Source organism: Fusarium odoratissimum, assembly GCF_000260195.1.
Source record: "Fusarium odoratissimum NRRL 54006 unplaced genomic scaffold supercont1.2, whole genome shotgun sequence".
Taxonomy (NCBI): domain Eukaryota; kingdom Fungi; phylum Ascomycota; class Sordariomycetes; order Hypocreales; family Nectriaceae; genus Fusarium; species Fusarium odoratissimum.
In genome coordinates, this window is record NW_022158688.1 from 531,058 (window position 1) to 555,297 (window position 24,240).

The following is a 24,240-nucleotide window of genomic DNA, read 5'->3' on the forward strand; positions in this document are numbered from 1 at the left end:
GGGGAGTATATACAGCTTTATTGGTATTTCAGCTACGCCACTGCTATAGTTTTAAGTCAGAAAGGTTAATTCTGATCTCATTTTCTCCACATACTAGCCTAAACAAACTTCACTGGCATTTCAGCTACGCCACTGCTATAATTTTAAGTTAAAATGATTAATTCTAATCTCATTTTCTCCGCATACTAGCCTAAATAAGCTTTATTGGTATTTCAGCTACGCCACTGTATCGACTGGTAGTAATGCTATATATTTCTATATACATTATAGTAGTAATGGTGGCTAGATAGCAGAATTCCTAAACCCCCACAAACTAAGCCACACATGCCATTTATAACTAATTTGTTAATACTTCTAGGTCTGTGTTTCGGTATTAAGTTTTCTTAGGTTCCCATGTTAGCGTTGTGACAGATATCCTGCACAATGGAAGTATCTCTATGTGAATAAATCGTTCTTGCGACGTACAGTATTTGTGAAATTCGGCAAGATATGCGAACGAAATGATAGCATCCTTATATAATCTCGTAAATGTCTATCTATATTACTGCAAGAGCCGGGTATCCTCGTCCAAAACACCAAACAAACTTCCTATCTCCTTTCCAACCATCCTCAGCTCATCAGCAACCTGCCCCGTGACAAGCGCATACGCATATAACAACGCATAATCTTTCTCCTCCACAAGCAAATGACTTGAATCACTGCACTCGCCACCCTCGTTGATTAATCTCCTCGGGTGTTCCTTTCTGAACTCAAAGATCTTGTTCAGCAGATTCTCGCGTGCCGACACGATGCTAGGGGTAGCATCGGCGAAAGGATACTCTAGCATTGTGGAACTGGCAACTACCTGGAAGGCTTGGCAGATATGATCGCAAAGAATAGCGCGCTCACGAGCCGTATACTCAAGTAATGCCTTCTCACCTTCTGTGAGGTGACCCTTTCGACATGCAACGAGACTCATGTTGTAGAAGCCATCGAGGATACGCATGGTACTTTTCAGAACACGGCCGTAGACTTCCATTGGGAAAGGGCCTCGCAACTCAAACTCTGACGCAGCCGATACTCTCAAGCTATCTAGGTTCGCAGCATATCTCTGCAGAGCAGCTTGTTCACCAGACTTGAGATAGCTCTGGGAACCTTCGCTGCGGAACAGCACTGTGAGAGGACCTCGCTTCCAGATAAGACCCATCTGCAGATGGAGAACTGAGAGACTCTCTTTGAACTTCCGGCGGGCTGAGATAGGCCATATGACTCGGCAAACCACCAGACCCCAGATAATACCTGCCGTGACGGCGATGGCTCGGCGTTTGGCAATCTCCATGATATCGGGTTGACTGAACTGTCCATCTTCCGTCGCATCGTTCCCATCTGCTTTTCTCTTTACTCTGTACGCGTACAGCGTAGAAACATTATAAGCAAGAAGACTGATGCGTCCAAGAGAAGCCTTGCCATGCTGAATAACAAGGTAGAAGTTGATGAAACTCGTCAACCAGCCAAGAGGGATCAGTGCCAAGGCGTAACCATGGCTTATCTTCCAGTTGATCACGGAGAACAAAGCTCCAAATAGCGTACCGATGAAACGAGCCAGACTAACGGTGTTTGCAGCTCCAACTGTGAAACTGCACACGATTATGAAGGACAGGAGACCCCATTCACCGCGCCACTCGGTGTAAAGTTCTCTTGTTTCTTCGAGAAAGGCTAGCATGGCCCATAGAGCGGCTCCTATACCGACCTTGAGGCCGAACTGAACTAGTTGAAGTCAGCGAGTGAGGAAAGGAAAGAGAAGACCAAACTTACTATCGTCTCGCGCCATCTTCTTAAAAAGCGCAGAGAGATTTCGCCAGAACCAACCTAATATCTTGTTTAAATCAGGCGCATTATACCAAGTCCTTAAATCAACTGGCGCAGGAACAGCAGCTGAGCCATCAGCTACACTAACAGACCTCTGCCTCGTTCGCATCAGCGTATCAGCCTCTGCAGATTCGAATAATCTGATGGCTTTATTCCGATCTTCTTCAGCACCAGTCTTCCACCAGAGCAGCCATCTCCAGCTTCGACTCTTTCGTATAATCACATACTCCAGATCATCCAGAACATCGAGGTACTGAAGGACATCTTCGCCGAAAGATTGAAGACTGAAGGTGAAGTGACCGCACGCTGCAGCGACTTCTTCCAGATTAGCGTGTGTTGATTCGTGGGATGAAGCCATCTGTTCAATTCGATCGTAGAGTCCTTGCAAGGCATCTGATCTGGCTGTGTCGAAGGTACTCAACGAGTCCATCAAGTTGCGCCGTAGATCTTCGTCAACGTTGATTTCGTAGCTGGGAGGTTGACCGAACTGAGGCTCATGAAGAATTCTGCAGAGGTTCTGTCGGACACCTGTCATAGACATGGTGATCGACTCGTTGAACTGCTCAAACAGCTGACGTGCGGTATTTGGCGAAGCCGTTCCTGATGCTTTTGGACTGAGTTGCTTTGGGTGCTTGAGCTGTTCAAGCTGAGTATTCGTCGCGTTTCTCAAACCACCCAAAGCCTGTGCCAAGGTCTCCATAGATCTGGCAACAGTCCTCTCATGCTCGTAAATCTCTTCATGTCCAAGGAAATAGTGCTCAAATTTGGCTTCTCTCATATCCTTCATCATCTGAGCATAAGACTTCGCATAATGTGTCGATGCCGCCGTAAATCCATCCGACACAAGTCCCTCTTCAGATCCGCTGAGAAAACTGTTCGTTATCATGTATAGCATATCTCCCAGCGGTATCGAAACCCGATTCATCGTCTCTCGTAGGGATGTACGGGCGCTCGTTCGCCAAAGTAGCAAGTTCACCGCCGTTGTCGTCGTGATGCCCATAACGAGCATTTTGAAAACCTGCAAGACCTTCTCATTGGAAAACACGTTCGACATTACGTGACTCTCTTTGGTCACAACACCGATTATCGCGAGAGCTGCAAGGGTACTGCCGACGTTGACGAGCGGATTCAACATCCTTTGTTTCACCCATCCCATAAAGCCAAACCCACCACCAATAAACACCACAACAACCAAGACATGCGATAGCGTTACCAAATGCATAGTCGATCCGAAAAAGACCGAAGTAACCATAGACAACAGCGAAACCGTCTCCGCGTAAGCAACCGCCACGACAGCAATGAGAATAGCCTCAATCATCGACCCCACCGACCTCGCAGGGTGAAAATACACCGTAATAGTAGCAACGACATGTTTGCCCTCCGGCTTGCCCAGAAAATTCGCCAAAAAAGGTACAAAAGTCGCAAGGCTGGCGATGGTGTAGGCAACGGTGCACTTTAGCACGCCACGGCCATTAGGCGTGTTGAGCCACAGCTGGGTGCGCGCCAACGAGTCGGAGATGCCATTTCGGATGGTCTCGTTTAAAGGTGGCATGTCTTTTCGCGACGTGAGGCGGTGACTATGGGTTTGTCATGATGTTGATGTTGGTGCTGATGACGATAAAAGTATGATGCCGTAGTTTCCGGGCTGAGTGGTTTGATACGGTCATGTGATTGGTCAGATGGTAAGATTTGGGTGGTTGGTTGGTTCTGAAAACGTCAGATTCGTTTTAGCTTCGGCATGCGGCTCAATCACGTTCGACTCAATCTGATAATGTTATTGAGCAAAATAATAACATGCTATTAGGATAAAATAACTTTCTAACTTGGCTATTGACTACCAACTAACACGCTCTAATTTAACTACCTAGTCTATGAGTTATACATAAATTGCTTAGGATATTTATTCTCGCCAAGCAAGTAAAAGCTTCCTTGCTCTCACCATAGGCCTCCCCCTGCTAGAAATAATGGCACCTGAAAATTGAGAAAATATCTACAAATGGTCATCTCCAAATGCTTTTCTTACTACGCTATTTTCCACGTGTTCTCAGCATAACAACCGTAGATCTTAAGTGAGAGGCCTCAACGAGTCAGCGGGATAAACTTCAGACCTGGGGAATAAGTGCATCGACTTTACACACATTATAATAAGAATAGTGGCAGAGAATGCCGCAGTATCCTTAAACTTTTGATGCATTAGCTACAAAAGCTTTCATTTTCCATCAAACTTACTCGCTGAGAATTATTGTGAGATGGGGCTTCTTAAAACTCAGTAACATCGGGTACTCACTCAAGATGAGGAGAATATGTATTAGCTTTCATATCTCTCGCTCAGAAATCATAAGCTTTCATGATGAATTGATCAAACTTCCTACTTCCCAAACTCAAGATGAAGGGAGTATATATATATCAGCTGCAAGATCAGTTTTTGGACTTGTCTACTTGCACACATGAAACCCATTTTATACTTGCTGCAGCATAGCATTCATGGAAATGGTCACTCAACAGGAAGCCGACTCGCAAGGTCGGGAAAAGACCCCCGACGTCGACGTTGAGAGCGCTCCCCCGTATGTTACTATTTCTTTACAAGACGAGATTGAGGACTCCAATAGCTCCTCATCCGAGCTTTCTAAGCCAATCGTCAAAGACAACGAGTCAGACTGGGGTGCATGGATCTGTGTCTTGGGCTCACTACTCTTTCTAATAACCTCCGCTGGTTCGTCTCACGCCCCCCAGCGGTGTCAAGAAACATCTGATTGAATTGCCTCAACATGGGCTGTTTTATCGGATGCTTTCTAACGCCCCCTCCCCCTAACAGAGTTAACTAACACCTCAACCCCAGGTTTCAACGCCTCCATCGGCATAGTCCAGTCGTATTTCAGTCTTCATCAACTAAAAGACAATCCTGTCAGTGAAATCGGCTGGATTCCCGGTATTTATCTATTTCTCTCCATGGCCCCCAGTTTCCTCTACGGGTCTCTGCTCGATCGTTACGGGCCTCGAGTTTTAAGTGCAGTCGGTGGTATTTGCTCAGCCGCCACTTTTACCTTGATGGCAGAGTGTAAGACGTACTGGCAGTTCATGCTATGCCTCGGGGTCTTTGGCAGTATTGGGACTGGCATTAAGTGCACTGTTGCTGTTGGAGTAGTGGGAAAGTTGTTTGTTCGACGAAGAGGTTTGGCTATTGGCACTGCCGTTATGGGATCCTCCCTTGGAGCTATCATATTTCCGCTTGTTCTTCGCTCAACGTTTGAGAATCTTGGTTGGGCTTGGTCCATGAGGATTGTGGCCATAGTGGTTAGCTGCTTGACAATTGTAGGATTTGTCTGTTTCCTACCCTTCAAACGACTTGCTTTCTTCAGCGCCAACAAGCAGGATAAGTTTGAGAAGTCAGGGCCGGCATTTTATATCTCGGCTTGGAAGAACCCCAGCTTCGCTTTTGTGTCCTGTGGGATCTGCTTGATGGAGTTTGTGAACTGTGGCATAGGCAGTCTGCTCCCAGCTATATCAACTGGTGCTGGATTCACTGCCCAAGATGGCTATACTCTTTTTGCAATCATGGGCGGTTGCTCATGCATTAGCCGCTTGGTCATGGGTCTTTTGAGCGATCGCCTCGGTGGAATCAACTCAATGGTCGGCACGCTAGTTCTGATCGTCATCTTGATGTCTGCCGTTCTCATCCCTTTCAGCACGACATCTGCCGCCCTGCTATACGTGTTCTCAGCACTTTGGGGTCTCATGGCGGGATCTTTCTACGCGCTGTCGCCAGTCATCGTGGGCAATGCATGCGAACCAAAGGACTATGCAAGATATTATGGTATGTATCCCATCAGCAGCATCTGAGGATAAGACTAACAATTACTCAGGCTCTACCAACTTTGGTATAGGATTATCGCTGCTTATCGCCAACCCGGTGAGCGGTATCATGTTGGAGAAAGTGGGCGCGAAGCCTCTGGCGTTCTTCTATCTTGGCATTGTCGTCCTTGCGGGGGTGTCGATTACAGTAGCTCGCGGACTGCTTCTAAGCAGCTTTAGCACTTTAAGGGCAAGGATTTAGAAGCTTTTTGTCATAAATATGTATCATATAAGATTCACAAAATGTAGTAGATGGAGGATCAAGGGCGATGCGTTTATACATGGGAAGTAGAGAATGGTTGCGATTGAGTAATATTTAGTAACAGAAATGGACAGAGATATACCTTTTCGCAACTCGATGCAATGCAGGCCTCATTAATGATCCGAAGTCGGTCGTCGGGTCGACTTCACGCCGGCTCATGGGTCATGGCGCACGGCATACCGTTCAGCTCGGCATCTGCACCAGTAAGAACATTGCATGTTATCTAATCGATCTGATCTCTCTCCAGCATCGCGCATTAGATCCAAGCCATTAAGCTATTTGTGGCGTGTTTGCGGGACCAATTCCGCCTTACATGATGTCTACCGTAGCTCAAAGTACCTTACCGCGCTTCTATTCAATTGAGATATGAGATGCTTCACTATACTGGGAGATCGGGAAGATGCTTCAATTAACTCACATCCTTGCTCATATAGACCTGGCGGGCGCTTCTCAAAAACACCAACGGATGTCCGGCTGTTGAGGTTAATTGTGACCAGGTACAAAGGTTACTAGGCTAGTACTCTAGGCCGGAATGCTCCGTTGGGCTGACTGCTGACCTTGATGGGGTCTGTGCTGTCAGCTGAGATGATGCCGGGTCTTCCATGAAAATGAAAATGTATATAAGCTGAGGCACTACTGTCAATCTACGTTTAGGATGTAGTGCTGGAGTCCAAGTAAACATGGATAAGCAGCCTCAAAAGGTGGCTGTCATCGGCCTCGGTGGGTATTACGGGTATCTCAATTGAAGATGGCACTGACACAACTCAGGCGTCGCCGGTCTTGTCGCCGTCAAGAATATGCTCGAAGTCGGCTTCGACGTAACTGGATTTGAGCGTAGTGAGTATGTCGGAGGTCTTTGGCATTACACCGAGCAAGACAAGACATCAGTCTTACCGAGTAAGCACACAACTCAAAGCCGCCGTTCAGAATGCGTCGCTGACATGCTTGAGGTACCATCATCAACATCTCCAAAGAAAGGGTACTAACTAAATCTCATTCACCTTGTGTTCTGGCAGACATGCTGACTATTGTAGGCCGCATTTACAGACTTTCCATACCCAGACTCCACACCAAGCCATTGTCCGTCCGCCAAAGTGGAAGAGTACATTGAGTCTTACGTAGACCACTTCAACTTTCGTGATAAGCTTCGTTTAGGCGTATCGGTAGAGAAAGTGCGACGCGATGACGAGCGTAATCGGTGGGTTGTAGACATCCAGGGCTCTGAGCCCGAATATTTCGACAAGGTCATTATGGCGACGGGCGGGAACAATCGTCCTCATATTCCCAAGGTCGAGGGCATGGAGCAATTTGAAGGCGAGGTTCTACATTCACGGGCCTTCAAACGGTGCGTCACTATGGTCTCTGTTGGCTCGCAAGTTGACTAACGTTGATGATAGACCAGAGCTCTTCAAGGGCAAACGCGTTGTAGTTGTCGGCGTCTCTAATACAGGCGCTGATACCGCAGCAGCTCTTTGTGGGCATGCCGAAAAAGTCTGGTTATCTCGCAGTCACGGTGTTATAGTTGTGAGTTGCCCATGGTCAATTGACCGAGTCGCGATGCTCATTGTCGCAGATCCCACGAAAGCGCGATGGCATTCCATTCGATCACACCATCACAGCGCGCACAATGGCCCTTATGGGAATGTTTGAGAACACATTTCCTCATCTGTACGAGATCATCTTCAATTCGATCTGCAAGAAGATGCAGGACAATGCGTTCAAGATAAGGCCTGAATGGGGTCTTTCTCCTGCGGATTCTGTCCTGCACACTCTGCCCGTCGTGTCGGATAATCTCATCCCTCTGCTGGAGTCGGGCGATATCACCTCAGTCCCTAAGATAAAGCGCGTCACAGGGCCCAGAGAGATTGAGCTCGCGGATGATACGCGTCTGGATGTTGACACGATCATCTGGTGCACCGGATACAAGGGAGATTTTAGTCTCATGGACCCCAGCGTTGATCCCACGCGCAGCACAACGCCAAAATGGGCAGAAGCAATTGGTTCTCGTGGGAAACCCCTTCCGCGTCTCTACCAAAACGTGTTTTCGCTCGATTACCCAGACTCACTCGCCTTCATGGGCAATCTCCTCGTCGCAACAAGCGCATTCCCCATCAGCGATCTTTGCACCATGGCAATCGCTCAAATCTGGAGGGGCAATTCCCCTCTTCCCTCAATTGATGAAATGAACCGCGCCACGGACAAACAGCACGAGTTAATCTGTAAGCTCGCTAACGAAGGCAGCGTGTCGCCTGGTTGGTTGCGACAAGCTGACTGGCTTGCATGGGCTGACAAGGCAGCTGGGGCACAAGTGTATGAGCATCTCGGGTGGGGATTGAAAGGGTGGAGGTTGTGGTGGAATGATCGTGCTTTGTATAGGATGTTGATGGATGGGATTTTTACGCCGTTTGTGTGGAGGGTGTTTGATGGGGAGGGCAAGAGGAAGAACTGGGATGGGGCGAGGGAGGCGATTGAGAAGGTCAATGCTGAGTTGGCAGCTGCAAAGGCGAAGAATAAGAACAAGAAGAGTGAGTAGACAGACATTACAGTGATGGATAGAGTTGAGCGGGTTGCAGTAGAAGCTTGACGAATATGGTGGAGCGGAAGCCAAGAAGCTAAGATCTGACAAGATAATTTAAGCATAATCATGGAGATCGCTCAATGTCCGTCGGCCGTGGTTATGATCCGAACCGGGCGCTGAATGGTTCCGTTTCTGCTGCTTTTGTCATGCCCACCTCTATGTTAGACCGTCTTGGCACAAAGCTGTGGAAATCCAATACGCAAACTGTCCGTTGGAGGTTCAAGATAATCGTCCTCGTTGAGCCGGTTCGGGCTGTCAAGGTCGTATCTTACTCAGATATGGAACGAGATTAAACCGGAAAACGTTATGCCAACGTTATGCTCGATGTTATGGTCGCAGATCATCCTGCACGCCTTACTCTGCATGATGCGACTGAGGGTGAAGCATGAGTATAAATGACAGAGTAAGCCATGATCAATTGAGCATCTCATTCAACCAATTCTAGCGTACAACAAACATCAAACATTTGTCTGTGTCCCAAGGCAATCTGCAAACATGTCCCAACTCAAGAATTACACTTACGAAGGTGTTGGGGAGTTTCTCAGCAACTTCCTCAACTACGCCCAAGCTGTCCGTGTTGGCGATCGAATCGAGCTCAGTGGTCAGGGTATGTCCCCACGCCCCTCTAATTTCTCACCAACAAATACTGACAAATAACTTCAGGCGGCTGCTTTATTAAAGATGGCGACCTCGTCTTTGCAGAGACTCAACTTGAGCAAATTGACCTGGCTTTCGAGAATGTGGACAAGGCGCTGAAGGCGGCTGGTGGAAAAGGCTGGGAGCAGGTCTTCAGAGTCAACTCGTATCACACGGAAATCACACCTGAAGTTGGACAGAGAATGGCGGAGAATTACAAGAAGTGGATGCCTAATCATAGGGTGATATGGACTCAGATTGGAGTCAAGCAACTTGGTGTTCCGACGATGCACTGTGAGATTGAAGTGTCAGCTTACGACCCGGAGGGGGCAAACAAGGAATGAGCTGCAAACACGGACAAACACAGGCCAAGATACATAGACTGCATGAGAAAACAAATTCATCGAGTTATACAACATTGATGGGCCATTCGGTCAAATTATGTTAATTCCTGATCAACGGAATCACGCGCTCTCCTGCCGTCGCCTTATTTCATGTTTCTCCAGGGTAACACAAAAACCAGTGACGCAGTATGCTGACTAACAACCCCGAGATCGCCTCTGTCTCGTTTAGGTTTAGTGCGGGTCAACCATTCGCGAAAGAAGGATCTTTTTTTCTTTCGCGACATCATCGCTTCATCCACCGCACAAAGAACATCTGCATTCACGAATATACAAAATGCCTCCGCGCAACAATAGGCCGCGCAACTCGCGTCCCGACTCGCGCCCAAGAAATGACCGTCCTCCTCGTCCCGATACCGACAGCTATCGACCTGGCGACAGGTACGACTTGCCTCCTCGACCGCCCCGCGATAATTATGGCCAGTCCGATTCATACCGCCCGCGCGTGCCGCAGGGCGACTTTACCTTCCGTGTAGATAAGCCGGCTGGTATGCCTGATTTTCCGACTGATTATCGTGGGCCGTCTGATAGAAGAGGGCCGCGTCGCGATGGTGGTCGTGGTGGCGGCCGAGGTCGGGGCAGAGGAGGAAGAAAATGGCAACCACCGCCTCATCCGTCTGAACGCGCTTTGGTGTCTGGAGCGACTGCGAATATGCCCGAAGAACGACTTGGCGAAGAAGGCGCTGCCAAGTTCCGCGACGTTGATGAGCTATCGGACGACGATGAGCTCGAAATGGACATTTCTTCATCTTCCGAAACCGAAGGACCTTCCAAGAAACGAGCCAAAACCGGAGACGATGAATCTGGCGATGCTGCACCTAAGTGGTCGAATCCCGATCCCTACACTGCTCTCCCATGTCCCGATGAGAGCACCCGCAAGAAGCGGGATATGGTCAAGCTGATCCGAAAAGCCCGCGTGGAAGACCAGTCGGAGAAACTGGCTGCTTCAACCGAAGCCGAAGACTTTATCTCGTTTGACCTGACAGAAGATGAAGAGAGCAGTGAAGAGGAAGAGGAAGCACCGCCGCCTCCCCCGCGTGAACCACCCCCGCCACCGCCCCCTGACGCGCCCTCTGGACCTAAAGCTGAGACTGCGCGTCTCCCCGAGAAGCCGCGGGCACCTGCTAATGGGACTTTGGATACGTCGCGAAGAAATGATCCCCTTGGATCTCGCAAGCGAACTGCCGACGATGAGATCAAGCCTCCCGATTACGGACAATTGAAGAAGGCTACGACCAAGCCTTCGAAAGGTGCGCTTCTGCCCAGTTGGCAACCGAAGGCAACCGAGGACCCATGTCCTTGGGATACTGTCGATCACTCTGCTACCATGAACATGCCATTCCGGTAAGTTTACACCACCCTTTCTATCGCCTCTCGGTCGTCATGGATCCGCATTGCCGGCCAAGCATTCTGTACTCATACTAACGTATATAGATTACACAAGGAAATCATCGACTTCTACGAATACGTCCGACCCCGCGATTTCGAACAACGAATCCGTGACAACCTCGTCGAGAACCTGCGAAAGGCCATGCGACGCGACGGAAGGAACTTTGCGAGCGCCTCAGTCCACCCCTTTGGTTCCTTCATGTCCGGTCTCTACCTCCCTACCGCAGACATGGACCTAGTTGTCTGCTCAGCAAGCTTCATGCGAGGCGGTCCCCCAACATATCTGTCGGCAAAGAGCTGGCTGTACAAGTTCCAGAAGTTCCTCACCAGCCAACATGTAGCTGACCAACACTCCATCGAGGTTATTGCCCACGCTAGAGTTCCGTTGGTCAAATACGTTGACAAGCAGACTGGTCTCAAGGTTGATGTTTCGTTTGAGAACTTGGGTGGTGTGAACGCTGTCGACACTTTCCTTGAGTGGAAGGCCCAATATCCTGCCATGCCTATCCTCGTGACTGTGATCAAACACTTCCTACTCATGCGTGGTCTGAATGAACCTGTAAATGGAGGAATTGGTGGTTTCACAGTGATTTGCTTGGTTGTCAGCATGTTGCAGCTTATGCCACAGGTACAAAGTCGAAACCTCATTCCCGAACATCATCTCGGCGAGATGCTTCTCGAGTTCTTCCACCTTTACGGGCGCGAATTCCGCCACGACACCAACGCCATCTCCCTGACCAGACCAATTGGGTACATTAGAAAGGTATGTCGTGCCACACTCTGCTGTTCCTTTCCTTGCTAACTGTCCCAGTCCGAGGTCCGAAGCCTCACGTACAAGAACTACGATCGTCTCTCCATCATCGACCCCAACAACTCGGGCAACGACATCTCCGGCGGCTCGTCCAACACCGTAGCAATCCTCGACCGTTTCAAAGGCGCCTTCCATCTGTTACGTGACAGAATGGACGAGATTGCCCGTGATCCCAACCAGGGCAACATTCTTGAAGTGATTCTCAGAGGCGACTACTCCTCTTTCAGAATGCAGCGAGATTTCCTTCGCCACGTACATGAGAAACATATCGGACCTTGTTCTTCCTGATCCTACTTTCCCTGAACGATCAAAGCCCATATTGATACCCCCATCGGTTGTGCATGTTATTTGATGCTGGAGTTTTTTTTGCCGCTTATGAAAAGCATGGAAATTTAGACGGGAGGTTCCTGGCATGAAAGACTACTGTCTTTTGTTTTCTCATTTTTGTTTGCTACTCATGTGTATAGTAACGCCGTGATGAAGGGGGGCATTGAATGTTGTTTTTGGGACTGGCGCAGATTACATTTCCACTGAAAGGCGCTCACGCATCGGCCTAGTGGCCTAGAATTGGACGACGATTTATTCACACGACTCGAACTTGATCTACTAACCGATGCAGTGACATGACACACCACTTCGCTGACGATACTTGCAGATTTGCTTTTTGAAAGAGTGCGGATGCATTCGACGTCCTTTCTTCGGTTTATAGCTGTTGAAAAACTCGTTGTTTTTTGGACAACACTTTTTCTCACTGCTTCTCTGCTATATGCAGGGCTGTGGAGAGGATTGAAGATGGCGATGGGGTTGAGGTTGAGATCTGGTGGACGTGAAGGTGTCGAAGGAGAATGAGGTCTAGTGATGATGACAGGGGTCCAGGAGGTTGCAGTATCGGGACATCGCCGATGGAGTTCGTAGCCCAAGACACCAGAGAGAAAGTAAACATCCAACTTCAGATATACCTGATTCACTTTATTATTTAGATAGATATCTTGAATTTCTTGTCCCCAAAGCACAGTAGATCTCAGATACAGATCCATGCTATAGTTTAATTAACCGCTATGAAACTATCGACAGTGGCGTCGTCTTAGCCCCAGACTATTGACTCTAGCTCAGGGCATTAACGTTCTTAAATCTGAATCTCCCCTGATTTATCCCCGTTTCTTTTCTTTCTCAATCTTCTTTATTTTCTGGGGAATTGTCAAGATGCCTTCAACAAAGTCCATCGCCGTCGTCGCGACCCTCGCAGCAGGCGTCACCGCAAACAACTGCAAGCCAACACCAAGACCCACCACCACCACCATCACCGAAGCACCCACCACAACATCATCATGCCCCGCCTACACGCTCATCTCAGAACCAGCCGAAGATATAAACTGCAACGTACGCGGCGCACCCAAGGAGGGAGATAGTCAGGTTTTGGAGAGTCTATACCTTGAGGATTGCGCGCAGAAGTGTAAAGAGTTTGATCTTTTCAACTGCGAGCTTATTAGCTTTGAAGAACCGGCTTCGCCGACGGAGCAGGGAAGTTGTACGCTTTATCCGGATAATGAGATTGTGGAGAGGCCGAGGGGTGGAGAGGTTGTTTATTATGATTCGAGGTGTTTTGCATGTTATACGAGGGGAGGACGCGGGGGTGGGAGGAAGTTTAGGGGGAGGATTAGGAGGAGTTAGATGCTTCTCGTGATGGATTTATGGTGTTTTCAAGGCTGTGTTTTTAGGTCGTTGATAGGAGGTTCTGGCGCGTTGTTGGCTGTTCACGTGTTCCCTTTTTATTCGGCTGAGGTGTACCGCTACAACTTGCCCGAGATTTCAGATTCCCATTATATGGTTAAGTCATGTTAGATGACAATATTATGTCTTGTTCATTCTTGAAGCTCATGGATCTTATCAGATAAGCATGTCTAAACTGGATTTTCTTGGCATTGTCTAAAAACAGTAAGTGACTGATCGGTTGTGAACCTTGATGGATCCTCCACCAAAAAAGAATTGGTCCAATAGAACCAGTGGCATTATTAACTTCACATCAACTCCCGCTACACATTTTGTATTTTTTTCAAACTATCCTTGACACACCGAAACGAGGTCGATTCGAGGAAAGAAGTAAGTTTCGCTCACTTTGACAGGTGGTTTTCTTTGACTTATGTGTGCTTCCAGTGCTTGACTACCTCTGGGGTGATACGAGTAAAGAGGAGAAGAGGTTGATACGAAAACTCGGTATGTTACTCCAACCTTTCGATGAAAACGACAACTAAAACTGAGCAGATTTCTTTATTCTTGTAGGTCACTTTTCACTTGTCCTCGGGTCTGAAACTAACGGAACAAGACTTTCTGTTGCTTTAGCTTCTTTTTCAATCACCTTGGTAAGTCTCATCATTGTAGCATCGATGACGCTCTGACGCCGAAGTCACAGACAGACAGGCCTTTGCCAATGCATATGTGAGTAAGATAAAAGAGCACGCAAGAGGGTTTTTTGGCTGATGGTATATTAGGTAGCAGGTCTCAAAGAAGCCCTCGAGCTGAGTGGCAACCAGTACAATGTCCTTCTCTCTATGGCCTCAGCAGGGTACGAACTCGCCCAAACCCCTAACCAGGACCAACTGACATATTGTTAAGCATGCTGGTCGGTCAGATACCCAGCAGTATAATCATCCACAAGATCCGCCCTCGAATATGGATGTCTTCCATGGTCGTCGTGTGGGCAGGCCTCACCATGGCCAGCGCAGCCTGCAAGACATATGCTCAACTCTGTGCCGTTCGCTTCATGATGGGTCTCGCTGAAGCAAGTACTTATGCGGGATCTATATACATTATGGGCTCTTGGTAGTAAGTCTCACACCTCACCATTCCACTAGCAAAGCTGACGATCTGACAGCAAATCCAACGAAATCGCCAAACGCACCGCCATGTTCACTGTGGCTGGTCAAGTCGGAAAAATGTTCGCGGGGGCTATGATGGCTGCCATCCATGAGTCAATGGAAGGTCATGCCGGACTCGAGGGTTGGCAGTGGGTGTTTTTGATAGACGGCATCATCACTTTGCCTGTTGCTATCTTTGGCTTCTTCTTCTTTCCGGATGTACCTGAGTACACAGATGCCTCCTATCTGAGTGATAAGGAACGACAACTTGCGCTTGATCGACTACCGCCTAAGAAGGAAGACGGCCATGATATACAGGCGTGGAGTCTTGTCAAAAGGGTGATGGGACATCCGTTGCTGTGAGTAATCTTCACTCTTTTATCTAGCTTCGGTACTAATGGAGGTGGACAGTTATGTCTGCTGCGTCTTTTCAGTTCTTGGGTCGGCGCTTCAGTCTTATGTTGTACAGGGACTCATGCTTCTCTATCTCAAGTTTCGCAAGGACATTGACGGCTTCACACAGTCCGAAGTCAACACCCTCCCGATTCCTACCCACGCAGTCGGCATTGTTGCTGAGCTTTCCGTCTCATTCTTCATGGATCGGTACAACCGAAGAATGTCACTTGGTTTCTTGCTCTGCTCAATCCAAATAATCTGCAGCATTGTGTTGCTAATCCCTGGAATGTCAGTTGCAGGAAATCTCACAGCCTTGTACCTCTCAGCTTCAGCATACGGCATCAATCCTCTGCTGTATGGCTGGTCAAGCAACATTTTGGCCCGGACAGCAGATGATGCCGCTCGAAGTGTGACTCTAGCCTCAATGGCTGCAAGTGATGGACTACTGTGGACATTCTGGGGCATAGTCATGTTCCCTGCTGATCATGCACCTTACTGGCGGAATGGGTACATCGGGATGCTATGTGTTAGTGCTGCAATGGTTGGCTGGCTATTTGCTGTTCGTTGGGTAAGTTTGTTCCCATTACTAGGATATATGGTCTGATAATATCTAGCTCGATCGTTACACCGCAGAAAAGTATCCTGCTGGTGAGCATACAAGTGCCTCGTCTCTGGTAGTCACGGAAATGAACTATTCCACAATGGATCAGAATAAGGCAGTTTGAGACTTCACAGAAGAAAGTGGTTGTCTCGAAAGAGTTTTGAAATAGTCTGGGAAGAGAGTCAATCTAGCTAAGACACCATGAATACAACCCCATCTTGCCTCCTACCAACCTGGGCTACTACCTTGGTCTTTTGTATTCATTTCTAAAAATGGAGGAAGCAACGTAACTGCAATCTCATGATCCGTCCCTCAAGTTTCCATCATTTACACCATTGTCTTCATGATCAATCGTTCTTAAAACAGTGTGAGCTTCTTCTCGAGTTCTTCAGCAATCTGCCAAGAGAGTCGGAAAGGAGTCTTGGATCCTTCAGGATTCAGAATTCCGATCTTGTTGCCCTTCTTCAATGGAGGACGGCGCCCCTTGCACGACTTGCAGAACCGCATTACAGCAGTGTTCTTGGCCTTGCAGGCTTTGCAAACCCACGCGCGGAGGATCTCTTTAGTTTCGACATCAAGAATGGGAATGCCACAAAAGTTACGCTCAGGTAGCCCTTTGAGCTGAGCCAGCGATTGTAAATCAGAGAAGTTGCCAGAGATAGTAGCTGGTCCTTCGTCGAGCGAAAAGAATGGATGACCAGCTTTGGCGTAAGTAGCGGCTGATATGGGGCTCTTTGGGGGGTCCTGGCCCGTAACTCGCTTGAAGCTGGTACTGTTGAGGATCTGCACATTGAATGTGACTGTGGACGTCTTTTTGTATTCGCCCTTGGGCTGTTCCACGATGCTTTGACGGATGAGACCGCCAGAAGCGATGTTTATCTCTGGCTCTTCAGCCATTGAGCTACCACCACGAAGACGAACAAAAAGATGAAGAAGTGCTCCCTAAAGTTTACAATTCTGGTTAGCATTTAAAAGACTACTTGATCTGGTATGGCGGCGATTCAAACATACGTTCTTAAGATTGTAGTCGCACAGCCTCAGCTTGTCTGCGAGATAGTTAGCTTACTGGGAGCCTGGCATTGATGAAGCGTGTAGTCCATACTTTTAAGCTGTTGCGATGACGATACCAAGCTTTGATAGGCAACATCGACTCCAGCCTTTGCTTTGACGAGCAACTTGAGTGTTTCGACTCTGCTGAAACGCGAAAGAAAGTAGTTGGATGTTTCGCCGTTGAGATGTTTGACCATGATGTTGATGGTGTCCTTGGGACCAGAGAGGAGAGGATCAAGGCGCGTGATGTCAAACTGAACGCCTGCGGTGGACTCTTCACCGTTCATTTGGGCCTCGACGGAACAGTTGGTTGCAATCGGCAAGGCTACAAACTGACGAACTTGGCCGAGCTCAGTAGCGACACCGTCTATTCACTTCTGGTAGGGAACAACAATGTAATCCTGGATACATTTCTCTTGCTTCAAGAGCTGTCGACGACGAAGTTCGGCCGCAGGAGTCGGAATCTTGGGCTCACCCGAGACGATGTTGACGTTACCGACGTGGATTCTGATGGCGTAGTTCTTGCTACTCTCAAAGTCGATCCATAAAGCCTCGCGTTCTGTTACATGAAATGTAAGTGCTGGTCAAGTCATCGATCGTGGCGCCCTCCGACACAGAAACTTTTGGAGTCCATGGGGTCAGATCCTCCATCATCTTGTCGGCTGTCTTGGGGGATGATGCAAGATGAGATTGTGTTGTGTTGGAGGGAGGGTTGCTCAAGTGAGAGGAATGAGTGTTAGGAGTTGGTTCAGTGATGTGCTGAACCCCTGCTGTGACAATGTTGTTTACCGAATAGAGAGAGTGGCTCAGTAGCGGTGATGTGAAGGTGAAAGGTGAAAGACTAGATAGAGTGAACAGTGATGGAAGACTCTCCCTTTTCAAGGTGATAACTCTGCAACTCCCAGGTAATGAGGGTAAAAAGACATGGCAAGGAGTTCACAAGGAGATGGAGCACAGATTCATCATGCTCCGGGTTCTGAAACAATTCGATCCTATCATGGTAGCCTTTTGTGATGCAGCAGTGTTTCACTGATATGCCGCGAAATTTTTACTGCTGCATAATATTATGCTTGACTGACAACGTTGATTCCTAGCGGGGATGTCACGGTCAAATCGTATCTTTCATTACCTTAACAACTCTCTATCTGTGATTTTCTTTAACAAATTGGCAATAGGAACAACTTCTACTGTGTCTTGAAATTTTAGTGTCATGGTAATCATATCGTCCTCCAGCAGAGTTAGATTCAAATCTTGTTACCTTTACCATCTAGTGTCGCGGTGATGCCACGCTTGGAAGAGTCCTAGTTGGTGGTAGGGAGCTCAGTTGTCATCAAATACACCGGCCGCGTGGCCTAATGGCTAAGGCGCTAGATTTCGGTCTCCATCTTCTGAACTCTCTAGAGATTCCAGGTTCGACTCCTGGCGTGGTCGACTCACGATCTTCGGATTTTACTTTTTGCAAAATTTTGCATTTCAGGTGGGTCGTTGGAGAACAGACTAAGCCACCACAAGAGCTCTCCTCCGCTTCTCCAATGTTTTATTAAGACTTTTTTAAGAATGATAAGCTTGAACCTGTTTTACACGTTTCACGTTCTATTTATTACCAATGCTCATTTAACAATATCATATAATATTTGTCGTTTAAATGCTGCTCACAACTGGCGTAGCAGTCTTGTCATCTCCATTCGAAGGCATAAGCTCATTCTCAATGCTGCTCGGCTTCTCGGGGACAGTCTTCTTGCGTAGTCCAAAACATGTCGTCAGTGGTGTAAACACACCAAGGTTACCGTATCGCTCCATGTAAGTCATGGAGCAGAAGCAGATAATAACGACCAGCCAATAAACGTTGTAAGAGACAACAGATCCAATTGTCGCAGAGTTCTGCCAACCAAGAATGGCATTAAAAATACCCCAGCCACCACCGCCGTTGAGCTCAGCGTTGCAGCAGTTGACGTGCCAGACACTCTTGTGGATGTCATAAGAGCCAGGGCCGGAGCCAACTTCTGCGGCATCACCACCGATGATGTTGTTCCAGGCATGGATTTCGAAGGCCCAAACGGCTTTGCTGAAGAGTCCGGCGGCGACGAGATACAAGAAACCAGTAGAGATGATGAGGAAGATTTGGAGAGATGTTGTGTTTCCTCCTCTGGTTAAGATAGTCAGCCGCGAGGCCCTCTCATGAAGTGTGGAAGAGTTAACGTACCTGTAAATGATGTATCCAACGACGCAACCAGCTGCAAGGCCACAAATAACAGCCAAAGGAAACGAAGAAGCTGGAAGTCCCAAACTGACGCCTCCAATATACACAACAGCCTCAAGACCTTCTCTCAGAACGGTGATGAAAGGCAGAATAAACATGACATGCTTCTCCGACCAAAGCTTGAAACGACTCATAAGACCAGAAGTAGCAATCGCATCTTTCTTATCCAGAGCCTGCATAAGCTTGACCCTCCACTTCTCCTGAAGTTTATTAACTCTCAAAAGAGCAGCGCCCATAATAGAGATAATAATCGCCGCAATAAGACTGAAGCTTCCTTCCCAGATGTCTTCTGTTTTGCTAAAGACATCTTTGCCGAGGGAGTAGAATGCACCGATCATACCGGCGCCGATGCAGATACAGATGGCGAGGCCGAGACCTACACCAATCCATACCTGATCCTTTGTTAGATTGAAAGGAGGACGAAGTTGAGGAGGGGGAGAGCACCTGTTTGAGAAGGCGTTTGTAGGTTTCTTTATCGTCCTCGCCGCCGACACTCTGCTTCAAGAATGCTAGAAGGACGGAGACGATGATGCTTGTTTCGAGACATTCTCGGAAACAGATGAAAAAGACTATTTGGATCATTGTTAGACATTTCGAGCCATGACTGGATGAGACCCTTAGCCAAGTGGTTACATACTGGGAACAGCAAAGACGTTGACTGTCATGATGATTTTAGCTCGTTGGCCACAGACCAGGCAATCAGGTACAAGTTTGAAGATGTACGGACGAGAAACTCATGAGATCTTGGGTATGAGGGGATATGCAATGGAACGAAACAATATATTGATGCGCGCCCAAGTCGCTTTCACAAGACAGTGGATCGTCCGAATTGACTTTATCCCTCCCACGCTACGACGCCATTAGCGCCGCCAAAGATCCCAGCCTCAGTGCCGACTTTTCCGAGTCAAAGTCATCTGCCTGTAAAAAAGATGGATAAGATAACTTCTGACACTGCGCTAATCACTTCTATTCTTCACTGGCGCTTCACTTGCGAGTGCCGACTTTCCGAGATCGGGTGTGTCTGACGCCATCTGATTTGACAAGATCGATAAGATAAATTAATCGCGCTCCCGATTATCCGATAGTTATCAATCTAGACTGTGGAATCTTTGACTCTAATGGGCTGATCCTCGTATCTTGGGCGTGCCGGTTATCCAGAGTTTGGTGCCAAAAGTAAGGTTACTTACTCAATTGCAACTAGAGCTAGGTTTCCGGTACCATGTGGCTTGGTGAGGAATTGCCGCAGTCTTTATCTGATCTGTTCCCTGCATGGCTTTGAATGGCCAAATGCAACTTGAGCCTGTCACCGATTAATCTAGTTCATCTTTCTTCATCAGCTCCGCGAGCGTATACAGAAACAAGACTGATGAACTAGAACTCAAGTAGCAGTCGCGATGTTTCTATCACTCATCGTCTCATCGCTGGCCATCCTCTTTGCCGGACCAACGGTTAGTGCAAAGGATGTGCATTTCGACTGGAACATCACATGGACGACTGCAAACCCCGATGGATTACAAGCGCGTCCTGTAATCGGCATCAACAACCAATGGCCTCTCCCAGTCATCAACATCACAAAAGGTGACAGAATCGTCGCAAAAGTGACGAATCAATTGGGGAACCAGTCAACTACCATTCATTGGCATGGAATGTACCAAAATGGAACAAATTTCATGGATGGACCTGCTATGGTGACACAATGCAACATCCCCACTGGCGCTTCCATCACATACAACTTCACGGTGAGTCTGATCCATAAGCTGTGAAAGGAGCAAGTCTGATTCTTGACAGGCCGACCAAGTTGGAACTTATTGGTATCACTCTCACACAAGAGCTCAGTACCCAGATGGTCTACGCCAAGCACTCATCATTCAAGATCCCAAGAATCCATATGCGGGTGAATACGACGAAGAGCGCGTCATCACACTGTCAGATTGGTATCACGACGAAATGCCAGATCTCATGAAACAATTCGTCTCCTACAAGAACCCCACCGGCGCAGAGCCCGTTCCAAATTCAGCACTCATGAACGACACACAGAACATGACTCTTCCCGTCGAGCCTGGAAAAACCTATCTTCTTCGCTTAGTGAACGTGGGTGCTTTTGCGTCTCAGTACTTCTGGATTGAAGGGCATACTATGAAGATCGTTGAGGTTGATGGCGTCTGGACAAAGCCTGCTGAGACGGATATGATTTACATTGCTAGTGCTCAGCGGTACGCTGTGTTGGTTACGATGAAGAATGAGACTGGGGCGAATTACCCTATGATGGCTAGTATGGATACGGTAAGTTGACCCTTCTGGACGCTGTGTTATTATACAAGCTGATCATCTGTATTGGTAGAGTTTGTTCGACTCTATTCCTGATGGTCTAAACTGGAATGTCACAGGCTGGCTTGAGTACGATTCCGACAAGAAGCTTCCCCCAGCTGCTGTCTTGAATGAATTTGAGCCTTATGATGACTTCAAGCTTGTTCCCACAGACGGGGAGAAGTTGTTAGAAAAGGCCGATCACACCATCACCTTGGATCTCACGATGAATAACCTTGGTGACGGCGCGAACTAGTAAGCAGCCCTCCATACCTTTGTACTCTGACAAAGATTAGTACATTCATACTGACGACTTTTAGTGCCTTCTTCAACGACATCTCCTACGTTTCACCCAAGGTCCCAACTTTATATACCGTCCTATCCGCAGGCGAAAACGCAACTGACCCAACCGTTTATGGAACCGACACAAACTCCTTCGTCCTCAAACACGGCGAGATTGTGGAAATAGTTCTCAACAACGATGACTCTGGAAGGCATCCTTTCCATCTCCACGGCCAAACATTCCAAGTCGTGCACCGCAGTGAAGAAAACGCAGGCCACTACAATGCATCGTGGACTAACATTACTTACCCATCCGTGCCAATGCGAAGAGATACATTCCTCGTGTATCCACAGGGAAATTTCGTCATTCGATTCCCAGCTACTAATCCAGGTACGTCAACGCAAAGCGACCTGTAATAAGCAGGATCTAACTGTGATAGGTGTCTGGCTCTTCCACTGCCATATCGAATGGCACATGGATACTGGTCTGATCGCAACGATGATTTCGTCACCACTTCAAATGCAGAAGACTTTGACGATTCCAGAGGAACATAAGAAGATTTGTGCGGATCAGGGGATTTCGACTGTTGGTAATGCAGCTGGCAACACCGAGGACTATCTGGATTTGTCCGGGCAGAACATGATGGTGCCTCCTCTGCCATCTGGTTTCACTACGAAAGGTTACGTGGCCATGGTGTTTAGCTGTGTGGCAGGCGTTCTTGGCCTTGCCTCGATTACTCTGTAAGCTGCCCCCCTTCTCAAACATTTGGTAACGATACTGATGATTCTGTATAGGTATGGATCCGCTCCTATTGCCGCCAAGTAAAGAACAATGTTCATGTGTTATAGAGAAAATACTCTGAAATAATATTTTTGAGAGCTGTTTAACAATATTTCTATCTGGAAAATTGCTGCATGCTGGAGCCGCTTACTCTTGGAATACCCAAGTGACATCCTCCCAACCCTCCCTCCTCCTTAACCTAAATCCAGGATCCAATCCTCCCCAATCCGGCATTCTCGGCCCAACTTCAACCCCAGGATCCCTTGACTTTGGCAAACTCAGCCCCTCGGCCTCAAAGCTAAGCGCAACGACACCAACGAATCCCAGTATCTCCGTAAACGCAAACTTGCGGCCAGGACATAGATGCTTTCCACCTCCGAATGACAACTGTGAGCCTCTTCTCTTCTTCTCATCTTGCACCGATACATCTAAGAAGCGCTCAGGTTTGAAGGTATTCGCGTCTGGACCCCAGATCTCGTCGATGAAGTGAGTCACCGATGGCGCCCACTGGATGTTGAATCCCTTTTTGAGCAGATAACTTCGGCCCTGTGCGTCTTGGACCTTGGTGTCTTCCATGACTCTCCTGTTGCCGATGGAATGAAGATAGTGACGAAGGGATTCTTGATAGCAGGCGTGGAGGAAGGGACAGCATTTCTCTAGCTTTCTAACGTCAAATGTCGCTGTCTTCCCGTTGGGCCCATTTGTGATAATAGTAATCTCCTCAATCTCAGCTCGCACACGAGATGAGTAATGTGGGTTTGTCAAGACGTGGACGAAAAGCCAGAATAAAGTGGGCGCAGTGTTGGTAACTCCAACCCAAGGCAGCAGCGTTTCCATGTGAGCTAGGTCGTCATCCGTAAAGCCAGTGCTACGAAGAAACTTAACTCTATCGCGTATAATTTCAGAGACACCGTCTTCAAGCTCGCTTCCAGATTCATAGTAGGTCAGAAGCAGGTTGTTGATCTCTCTTCTCGCATTGATCGCCTTTTTGGTAATGAAGCTTGGGACACCCAGCGCCACAAACATGGATTGTTTATCAAATGTCCTGTCGACGATTAATGACCAAAACAATAGTAAGGCTCCAAGAAGACTCACCACATGAGATGCGCTTTATCTACCGTCAACGGATTCTTCGCCCCGAAAAGAGCTGTCGCCGTTGCATCCGTCAAGATATCCCGGAGCCAAATAAATACATCAGGTGCATCTAGTTCTTCTCCAGGTCGAATAGGATTAAGATAAGTCATGAGCCTTGTTAAAGCACTGAGATTCAGTCTGTGCAATGGTTCGCCCATGAGGGTAGACTGAATAATCGACAGTCCCGTCTTCAAATATTCCTTATCAGAGATGAGATCTCCTGCGTTCTGGCTCAGACCCCACATGGCCTTTGAAAACTCAACAAGAAACGGGTCGAAGGATATGTCGTTGTTTTTCAAGGCTGATTGGATGAGATCCGGTGAGTTTATGAGGTAGACTTTGCCGTTTAGCATGGGGAGGGTACAGATGGGCATTCTGCGTTCTTTACTGTGACCGGTCAGAATTGTATGCCGTTGCGTGTTCATTGGAGGCTGGAGAATTACAAGAGTCGAACATAGAATCCGCCGCCCTCGCTGAACATCGAGATGATGTGTCCTACCAGCGGAACTCGAGGTTTAAACAGCGGTGGCTCGAGGGATTCGAGGGAGGGCGATACATAGCGACTCAACAGAAACAGCAGTCCAGCTAAAGTCACAATGGCCCAAGTATTCGGCAGAGAAACATTATCCCAAAACATCATGGTAATGGGGCTACAGGTAGAGGAAAAAGATAAGAATGTATCAAGACAAACATTGCCGTTCAGGTTGAGTCCGTTGCGGGGAGGTGGCTGGACGCCTTACTTATTCCTCTATAGCGTGCCATGTCAGCGCTTGGTGCTTAACTTGTTATTTTGAGAC

The 24,240-nt window shown here is 47.9% G+C and overlaps 11 protein-coding genes and 1 non-coding gene across 18 annotated transcripts; 7 read left to right on the plus strand and 5 right to left on the minus strand.

Annotated features, from left to right (window-relative positions):
- Positions 1-491: 491 nt before the first annotated feature.
- On the minus strand, positions 492-3,460 carry FOIG_01789 (uncharacterized protein). Its single transcript, XM_031198773.1, has 2 exons — positions 1,795-3,460; positions 492-1,746 (listed from the first exon to the last, which is right to left on the minus strand). The coding sequence occupies exons 1-2, from the start codon at positions 3,398-3,400 to the stop codon at positions 542-544; spliced, it is 2,811 nt and encodes a 936-aa protein (XP_031070810.1). The 5' UTR covers positions 3,401-3,460; the 3' UTR covers positions 492-541.
- An 878-nt stretch (positions 3,461-4,338) lies between these two features.
- Positions 4,339-5,902, plus strand: FOIG_01790 (uncharacterized protein; the record flags this gene model as incomplete). The annotated part of the gene is made up of 3 exons (XM_031198774.1): positions 4,339-4,561; positions 4,688-5,662; positions 5,712-5,902. 3 exons carry the CDS (start codon positions 4,339-4,341, stop codon positions 5,900-5,902), a joined length of 1,389 nt encoding a protein of 462 aa, XP_031070811.1.
- Positions 5,903-6,642: 740 nt separating this feature from the next.
- FOIG_01791 (uncharacterized protein) lies at positions 6,643-8,495 on the plus strand (the record flags this gene model as incomplete). Its single annotated transcript, XM_031198775.1, has 6 exons — positions 6,643-6,682; positions 6,731-6,859; positions 6,913-6,941; positions 6,997-7,307; positions 7,360-7,486; positions 7,536-8,495. The coding sequence occupies 6 exons, from the start codon at positions 6,643-6,645 to the stop codon at positions 8,493-8,495; spliced, it is 1,596 nt and encodes a 531-aa protein (XP_031070812.1).
- A 540-nt stretch (positions 8,496-9,035) lies between these two features.
- On the plus strand, positions 9,036-9,520 carry FOIG_01792 (uncharacterized protein; the record flags this gene model as incomplete). Its single annotated transcript, XM_031198776.1, has 2 exons — positions 9,036-9,147; positions 9,204-9,520. The coding sequence occupies 2 exons, from the start codon at positions 9,036-9,038 to the stop codon at positions 9,518-9,520; spliced, it is 429 nt and encodes a 142-aa protein (XP_031070813.1).
- Positions 9,521-9,709: 189 nt separating this feature from the next.
- On the plus strand, positions 9,710-12,485 carry FOIG_01793 (DNA polymerase sigma subunit). The gene is made up of 3 exons (XM_031198777.1): positions 9,710-10,921; positions 11,012-11,729; positions 11,778-12,485. Exons 1-3 carry the CDS (start codon positions 9,855-9,857, stop codon positions 12,063-12,065), a joined length of 2,073 nt encoding a protein of 690 aa, XP_031070814.1. The 5' UTR covers positions 9,710-9,854; the 3' UTR covers positions 12,066-12,485.
- Positions 12,486-13,754: 1,269 nt separating this feature from the next.
- On the plus strand, positions 13,755-15,925 carry FOIG_01794 (uncharacterized protein). Of its 2 annotated transcripts, XM_031198778.1 has the most exons (10): positions 13,755-13,877; positions 13,932-13,991; positions 14,040-14,053; positions 14,101-14,137; positions 14,188-14,213; positions 14,267-14,340; positions 14,391-14,600; positions 14,650-14,991; positions 15,044-15,596; positions 15,643-15,925. In XM_031198778.1, coding segments are annotated over exons 1-10 (1,428 nt in total). In that variant the 5' UTR covers positions 13,755-13,876; the 3' UTR covers positions 15,754-15,925. The 2 variants fall into 2 exon arrangements, with proteins under 2 accessions (XP_031070815.1, XP_031070816.1); XM_031198779.1 differs by having other exon boundaries at positions 15,044-15,925.
- A 61-nt stretch (positions 15,926-15,986) lies between these two features.
- Positions 15,987-16,966, minus strand: FOIG_01795 (uncharacterized protein; the record flags this gene model as incomplete). Its single annotated transcript, XM_031198780.1, has 3 exons — positions 15,987-16,571; positions 16,641-16,675; positions 16,732-16,966. The coding sequence occupies 3 exons, from the start codon at positions 16,964-16,966 to the stop codon at positions 15,987-15,989; spliced, it is 855 nt and encodes a 284-aa protein (XP_031070817.1).
- Positions 16,967-17,050: 84 nt separating this feature from the next.
- Positions 17,051-17,313, minus strand: FOIG_01796 (uncharacterized protein; the record flags this gene model as incomplete). The annotated part of the gene is made up of 2 exons (XM_031198781.1): positions 17,051-17,238; positions 17,301-17,313. 2 exons carry the CDS (start codon positions 17,311-17,313, stop codon positions 17,051-17,053), a joined length of 201 nt encoding a protein of 66 aa, XP_031070818.1.
- A 707-nt stretch (positions 17,314-18,020) lies between these two features.
- FOIG_01797 lies at positions 18,021-18,110 on the plus strand. Its single transcript has one exon. It is a non-coding gene; the product is annotated as a tRNA-Arg (tRNA).
- Positions 18,103-19,840, minus strand: FOIG_01798 (high-affinity iron transporter). Of its 4 annotated transcripts, XM_031198782.1 has the most exons (4): positions 19,577-19,840; positions 19,384-19,508; positions 18,883-19,331; positions 18,103-18,825 (listed from the first exon to the last, which is right to left on the minus strand). In XM_031198782.1, exons 1-4 carry the CDS (start codon positions 19,602-19,604, stop codon positions 18,321-18,323), a joined length of 1,107 nt encoding a protein of 368 aa, XP_031070819.1. In that variant the 5' UTR covers positions 19,605-19,840; the 3' UTR covers positions 18,103-18,320. The 4 variants fall into 4 exon arrangements, with proteins under 4 accessions (XP_031070819.1, XP_031070822.1, XP_031070820.1 ...); XM_031198785.1 differs by having other exon boundaries at positions 18,883-19,508; XM_031198783.1 differs by having other exon boundaries at positions 19,384-19,840.
- Positions 19,841-20,070: 230 nt separating this feature from the next.
- FOIG_01799 (uncharacterized protein) lies at positions 20,071-24,104 on the plus strand. 2 transcript variants are annotated; one of them, XM_031198786.1, is made up of 6 exons: positions 20,071-20,678; positions 20,728-21,222; positions 21,281-21,501; positions 21,567-21,919; positions 21,969-22,269; positions 22,324-24,104. In XM_031198786.1, exons 1-6 carry the CDS (start codon positions 20,334-20,336, stop codon positions 22,352-22,354), a joined length of 1,746 nt encoding a protein of 581 aa, XP_031070823.1. In that variant the 5' UTR covers positions 20,071-20,333; the 3' UTR covers positions 22,355-24,104. The 2 variants fall into 2 exon arrangements, with proteins under 2 accessions (XP_031070823.1, XP_031070824.1); XM_031198787.1 differs by having other exon boundaries at positions 20,071-21,222.
- Positions 22,325-24,134, minus strand: FOIG_01800 (uncharacterized protein). Of its 2 annotated transcripts, XM_031198788.1 has the most exons (3): positions 23,887-24,134; positions 23,405-23,830; positions 22,325-23,354 (listed from the first exon to the last, which is right to left on the minus strand). In XM_031198788.1, exons 1-3 carry the CDS (start codon positions 24,081-24,083, stop codon positions 22,457-22,459), a joined length of 1,521 nt encoding a protein of 506 aa, XP_031070825.1. In that variant the 5' UTR covers positions 24,084-24,134; the 3' UTR covers positions 22,325-22,456. The 2 variants fall into 2 exon arrangements, with proteins under 2 accessions (XP_031070825.1, XP_031070826.1); XM_031198789.1 differs by having other exon boundaries at positions 23,405-24,134.
- Positions 24,135-24,240: the final 106 nt, after the last annotated feature.